We start from the raw sequence: 6,637 nt of genomic DNA, 5'->3' as shown, positions 1-6,637 counted from the left end.
ACCTCGCCTGTAAGCGTTCACATCCAGAAAGAGCAACTATTACAGTTTTTTGCTAATATTGTTATCATTATGAATAGCGGGACAGACTATAACCGTACTTATTTAATCAAATGGTTATTCGGTTGAATTCGGCCCACATGTGACTAACGAAGTAGCATGACATTTCTATTTAATCTCATTTTAGTTCTATTTTTTGGAGGGTCTATTTTCTTGGAAGCTGTCAAACTAAACATTTGTATGCAGCACTGAGATGTGTGAGGTGTCAAATGGAAATTGCTATTCTAGAAGAATCAGAATTTCTAATAATAAAGGAATATTTTAATTATGATAAGGCAGTTGTGGAAGGATGAACATTATCTAGTGCAGTATTTAGCTATACCACATTTAATGCAAGGATTTGAAGTTTATGGAGGGAAGAAACTAGTCATGACGCTGATGAATGCCATCTGTGGGATGTGACTTGTGACTCTTCTTCTCTCAACAGTTGGTAAACACATTTTTCAGCTTCCTCCGGCGCAAAACAGATTTCTTCACCGGTGGCGATGCAGGTGCTGCAGAGAAGGTGAGCAATGCAGCTGCACTTTTTATACTATGTACTGTACTATGCCATGACGCAGGCATTTAACCTAAAGTCTGGCCCTCTCCTCCCTTCAGCTTGTCAAAGATGTCGTCGCCCACCACAGTCAGTTGGCGCTGAAGTCTCAAAAAGAGAAGCAGGTGAAACAGGAGAAGGAGAAGAAGGCGAAAGCCGAAAGAGCCGCCAAGTTAGCCGAGGAGGAGGAGAAGAAAAAGAACAATAACGACGGCCCCAGAATTCAGGAGCTGACTGACGAAGAAGCAGAGAAACTTCAGTCTGAACTCGACAAGGTGAAAACTTTGTCCTGCGAGTCACTGCCGTGTTTCTACTGCAAAGATCATTTATTAATTCGTGTTGTGTATATTTCAGAAAAAGAAAGATGAGGAGAAAAAGGAGATCGTAACAACGAATCCAGAGAAGTCACCCGACAAAGTAGAAAAAGAGAAAGGGGTGAGTGGACACATCGCGAGGGAAACGTTTTGTGCTGCTGTGCAGTGAAATGTGTTTGCGCTGACTCGTCTTACGTTTCATGTCTTCAGTCTGAATCCGAAGGAGAGGAGGACGAGAAGGACAAAGATAAACTGAAGCCCAACGCAGGAAACGGAGCTGACCTGGCAAACTACAAGTGGACACAATCCCTGTCTGAAGTGGATGTGAGTCTCTCCACTTTCTGCGCACTGCTTCGGCATCGCCTACTTGTTTCCCAACACGCTCAGAGGAGGTGTGTCATGACCATCTTGATGCTCAGGCAGCCAAAGAAACAAAAGCTGCGCCTCGTTTCCCGACTTTTCTGCTGTAACTGCAGAGCCGGAGGGGTGACCCGGACTGATGAGTAATATAATGAACTGTTGTCTGATTGTAGAGCCAGTGTGAGCAAAGAACCTGAGAACTCTGGTCGTATTTATTAGTTCAGTAGAGTAAGAACAACCGTTTTATAGTTTCCTGTGGCGACGCGAACAGTTTGTGCTCCTGCAGCAGCGTCGTACTTCTGTCTCCTCTTCTGCTTGTTGTAGTTTTGACAGCTGTGAATAAAACAGAATCTAACGAGCGACGTACATTTCATCCTCCTCCTGCAGCTCGTCGTGCCTTTTGACGTGAAGTTCCGCATTAAGGCCAGAGACGTCGTGGTGGACATCCAGCGGCGCTCCATCAAGGTCGGCCTGAAGGGACACCCTCCTGTTATTGAAGGCCAGATGTACAGCGAGGTGAAGGTAGAAGAAAGCTCCTGGCTCCTCGACGACGGCAAAGCTGTTACAGTCCACCTTGAAAAGGTAAGTGTGTGTGTGTCTGTGTGTGTGTGTCTGTGTGTGTGTGTGTGTGTGTGTGTGTGTCAGCAGTTACAAAGGGAACAAAAGCTCCTGAGCTTAATCTGGTTCTTTAATTTCAGATTAATAAAATGGAGTGGTGGAGCAAGATCGTCACCACAGATCCAGAAATTAACACCAAGAAAGTTTGTCCCGAGAACTCGAAGGTAAATGATGTAAAGCTCAAGTCTTCCGATGTGTTTTACCTGCGATACGTTTGCAGCAAAGACTTCCTGCCTGCGTCCTAACTGTGTGTTTCTCCTGCTGAGCAGCTGTCAGATCTGGACGGAGAGACGCGTGGGATGGTGGAGAAGATGATGTACGACCAGCGGCAGAAATCTATGGGCCTGCCTACATCTGAAGAGCAGAAGAAACAAGACATTCTTAAAAAGTACGTTTATAATAATATAGTTTCTTTCCTTTTTAGCTCAGTGTTTGTGATCATGAAGATCTTCATGACTACCTAACTCCGACGCCGTCTTCAGGGTCAGTTTAACGGAAGCTTTATGATTTATAAAGATTTTATAAGAAGAGTACGTTTGAAAGCTGCCTTGTTAGTTTATTCCTCAGCGTCACCTCTCGGTGCTCGAGGCCGAGCTCACCTGCTGTAACTGCAGGTAGTAAAAGATAGTGAGGCGTCTGTAGCGCCGTCCGCCACGCAGTGCTGTAATCTGCCATATTATCTTTTTTATAGTTTTTTTTTTTTACTTAGACTACGAGACCTTCAGATAATCTAAATGATTATTATTTTAAAATATATATAATTCTTTATTTTAATTTTTTTATATATATATTTAATATATTTTCTTTATTTATTTATATATATATATATATATATATATATATATATATATTATTTTAATTATTATTTATATATATATATCATTTTTAATATATTTTTATTTATTTATTTATATATATATATATATATAATCATTTGTAATATATTTTTATTTATTTATATATATATATATATATATATATATATATATATCATTTGTAATATATTTTATTTATATATATCAACATGCATGAATAAATCAACAATTTGTCAAAAAGAAACAAACGCTACAAGTCTGTACAAACTGATTTAAAAAAAGAACTGAAGCCATGTCGAGTAAAACTGGTGATAAAAGTAAATATATTATTATTATATTATTATATTCATGCTTAATGGACTCAAACATAAAACCACAACTGTTTTGATTTACATAGTAAAGAAGAAAAGATTTTCCTCCTCGATACTTTATGAATGCAGAGTCGCTTTAACCTCATGAATATAAAATATGTAATGTTTATCTGCTCTGTACATCACAGCGTTAGAATACATGTGTTTATGTGCAGAGACTAACTGCATTGTGTTTGGAGTGAAAAGCTCTTTTGCAACACCTGCAGGAGGCTTTTAAAGAAATGCCTCCACACACACACACACACACACACAGATGTACACACCACCTGTAAGTGACTGTGAGAGTAAGTTTAGGAACAGTAGCTTCTTCCCGGTGCACCTGTGAAATATTACACCGCAGTGGATCACTAAGATAAGGATGTGAAGGACGCTGTCTTATCGTGCGGGCAGTAAATGACCTCCTCTGGTCTGAACCTCCACTTCCTGTTTAAGCTCGTTCAAGCCGCCTCTAAAGCTCCTGTATAGTTTTATAAACATTTAAACGGGGGACTGTAGTCAGCGTGGCTGCTCTCAAAGGTCACTTCCAGTCAGATGTGTCGTCGGATGTTGCTGACTGTGCAGAAACAGCCCGCTGCAGAGCGTTGTCTCTGAGCTGAACGATTACGTAAACAAATGGACCCATGTGGGGAGAAAAGATGTGACGTGCACCAGAATCTGTCAAACAGTCAAAAATAATCTCACAAAGTGACATCCAGTGTTTTGTTGTTTCTCACTCGCACACCTTCTCCCTGCAGGTTCATGTCTCAGCACCCGGAGATGGACTTCTCTAAAGCAAAGTTCAGCTGAGACTCGGCCGTGAATCCACATCAGGCTTCATGTGCGTCATGTCCGGACGCCACTCTCCGTGGTTTTGTTGACTTAACGTGTCTCTTAAGTGCATAGCAAGTGTTTTTGTTGTCACGATTACAAGGCCGGTGACTGAAACGCCCGCGTTCTCCCTTTGCATGTCGTCTCAATATTTAAAGATGTTTCTGGATTTTATAAATAAACACATTTAAAAGGAAATGGAATATATTTGAATGTCAGGATGAAAGCTGTTTCTTCTTTCTTCACTCTTTGCACATTTGTTACTGGAAGTTCACAACCTTGAGGGTGATTTCTATTTATCTCTAGTCCCTGAACTCCATGTTGTGTTTGAATCCCATCCAAAGGCTTCTGGCCCACAGTGAGACGCAGAGAAGTCACTGCAGGTTAATCACATAATACAGGAAGTCCAGATGTGGACGACACACATGTGTAAACTTTTTTGGTGTAAAGATATTTTTAACTTCTAATACGTCAATGAAACGTTGGAAACAGTTCCCGCCCTGAACCACTAGGGGGCGGTGTTTCCTTACAAAGTGCTTTTGGAGGTTTATCCTGTTTATAGTTCTTCCACTCTGACGCTTTAAATCTAGTGGAAAGTTTTGAGTTGAGTCAAGGTGCTTGTATTTATCACATTTCTATAATGTGACCTGAGATGTGGAGGATGAGACGAGTACAGTGAAGTGATCACCTGCACAGAAGCAGGAAGTCAATCGGAAGGTTTAACAACTAAAATAACTTTTCCCTGTAATGTTATCTTCCAGAAATCATTAATATGAAGCTAAAATAAGAATAATAAACTCATGAAACACTAGGAATTATTCAAATGTGGGGAATAAATCCACATTAAAGCTCTACGTGTGTGAAGTTAAATGGCGGACTCCGCCAGCTTTATTATATTTTAATGTTCTCACCCTCAAAAAATACATAAAACAAAATCCTCGATTTGATTTAAAGTGATTTATTGGATTTCTTTAATGATTATAACTCATCAGTTTGTCAACATAAATACATATATGGTTGTATAAATATAATTTATATTGCTGTTAGATTTCAGACATAAAAACGTGATCGTTTTCAATCTTTAATCTGTAAAATGGAATTATTGGAAATATTTGGATCCTACAAGTCGGGAACAATCGTACGCAGCACCACTGGAATCACATTCTACAGATAGTTTAATAATGAACCTGCTGCTGCAGAAGTACGAGGTTTAAATGATGAATGTTCAAAAATAAAACGTGCAGTTTTCGAATGTTGAGTTACAATTAGAATATTATGAATGAAGCTATTCGGTACATTTCAAAGTGTTTTATAAAAAAAAAAACATTAAAAGCTTCAAGACTTTGTGCAAAAACAACATTATAAAATAATTTTTAATATAATTAAAAACAGAATAAGACGGGTGTAAAATACAAGGATGAAAGCTGCAGTAAACGTGTGTGACTGGAAGGTGCAGCTGTGATTCCCTCTTTATAAAAGCTCATCTGTGTGAATGCACGGGGGTTAACATGCCGCCTGACCTCTGGGGACAATCAGCACGCTGCTACCAATGAGTGAAAGACACGCTTTCTCACTCAGACCACACTGGATATCATGCAGCGCTGCTAAATGTAACTTCAGTGAGGACCAGTTTGCTTACAAGTCTTTTCTGCTGGTGTGACCGTGCACAGCTAGCTGGACGGTCCTGTCAGCACGGTGAGAGACTGGAGGGAACATGCATTAGCTTATGACGGCTAGCGACTCCTCCTAATGTGTGAAATTGCTCATGTAGTTCAAAAACACTCCTCGGACATCTGTCGCATCGGGACAATAAGGCTGCACTGGGAGCACGCTGGATTCTCAATGTGTTCAAGAGGAAAGTGGAAATGACTCCATTATAAGTTAAAGTCCTGAATTCCAAACCTTCATCATCAGAAGTAAAAGTAGGGTTAGGGTTAGGGTTAGTTTTGGGACGTTTTCTCGTGTAAAGCTTCAGCCTCAAGTCGCGTGTGCTTGTTCTCAGCGTACTGAAACACTTTGGTGGCAGAAGATGCTAAAAACACAATGATTGAGCTGCAGATTGTGGATCAATGTAGCATCTCGGCTTCCAGTAGCTCCTTTCACGGCGAGGGAGGTGAAGCCAGAGGCCCGACGGGGCTGCGGGATGTGGGGCGGCCGTGTGACGGTGCAGGGGTTGAGGGCACAGAGGAGGCAGAGTCTGCTCAGCTGAGAGCAATGTCTCACCAAGGTACCAGAATTTCTTCATTAACGAAGACACACAGACATCAGACGGGGTTGGGGTTTTGGGGCGGACGAGGGGGCGGTCTGCAAACACACCTCCCCGCCGCTGCGCTGACTCGCTGTTCCAGACTTGACAACTTGTTTTTTGGCAGCGGCCTCTCGTAAATCAACCCGCAAGGTTCTTGCGCAATGTGACTCGCCATCATAATCGTGGTATTTGCGGAGGCCGCTTCGCCCTTCTGTCTTCTTCCATGAGGCTGCTCGGTGGCTTATTCCTGGAAGTGGAGGAGGGATACGTGAGGAGGGATACGTGAGGAGGGATACGTGAGGGGACTCCAGGACAAAGATGAGACACTGGCATCTTCCTCATCTGTCAGATTTAGAAGTGGCGTATTAGAACCATTGAAATAAATCAATATGGAGCTAACGGGGTTATATTCTGAGAACAAACGCAGAACTTCCCAGATTAAAGTCGTACATTTACAAGGATAAACGTGGAGATTATTAAATCATATAATCTGATAAAGAAGTAAGAAAACC

The 6,637-nt window shown here is 41.3% G+C and overlaps 1 protein-coding gene across 1 annotated transcript in view; it reads left to right on the top strand.

The window, feature by feature from the left end:
* The window catches only part of nudc (nudC nuclear distribution protein), a 4,396-nt gene extending 301 nt beyond the window's left edge, over positions 1–4,095 (top strand). Inside the window, exons 2-9 of the mRNA XM_029442506.1 lie at positions 485–562; positions 655–867; positions 947–1,027; positions 1,117–1,230; positions 1,654–1,848; positions 1,965–2,048; positions 2,154–2,272; positions 3,805–4,095. Of these exons, the coding sequence (XP_029298366.1) occupies positions 485–562; positions 655–867; positions 947–1,027; positions 1,117–1,230; positions 1,654–1,848; positions 1,965–2,048; positions 2,154–2,272; positions 3,805–3,856 (936 nt within the window). The 3' untranslated portion in view covers positions 3,857–4,095. The remainder of the gene's footprint in view (positions 1–484; positions 563–654; positions 868–946; positions 1,028–1,116; positions 1,231–1,653; positions 1,849–1,964; positions 2,049–2,153; positions 2,273–3,804) is intronic.
* The last annotated feature ends 2,542 nt before the right edge of the window (positions 4,096–6,637 follow it).

This window comes from Cottoperca gobio, chromosome 11 (assembly GCF_900634415.1).
Source record: "Cottoperca gobio chromosome 11, fCotGob3.1, whole genome shotgun sequence".
In the NCBI taxonomy this organism is placed as follows: Eukaryota; Metazoa; Chordata; class Actinopteri; order Perciformes; family Bovichtidae; genus Cottoperca; species Cottoperca gobio.
This window is presented reverse-complemented; position numbering and strand designations above follow the sequence as displayed.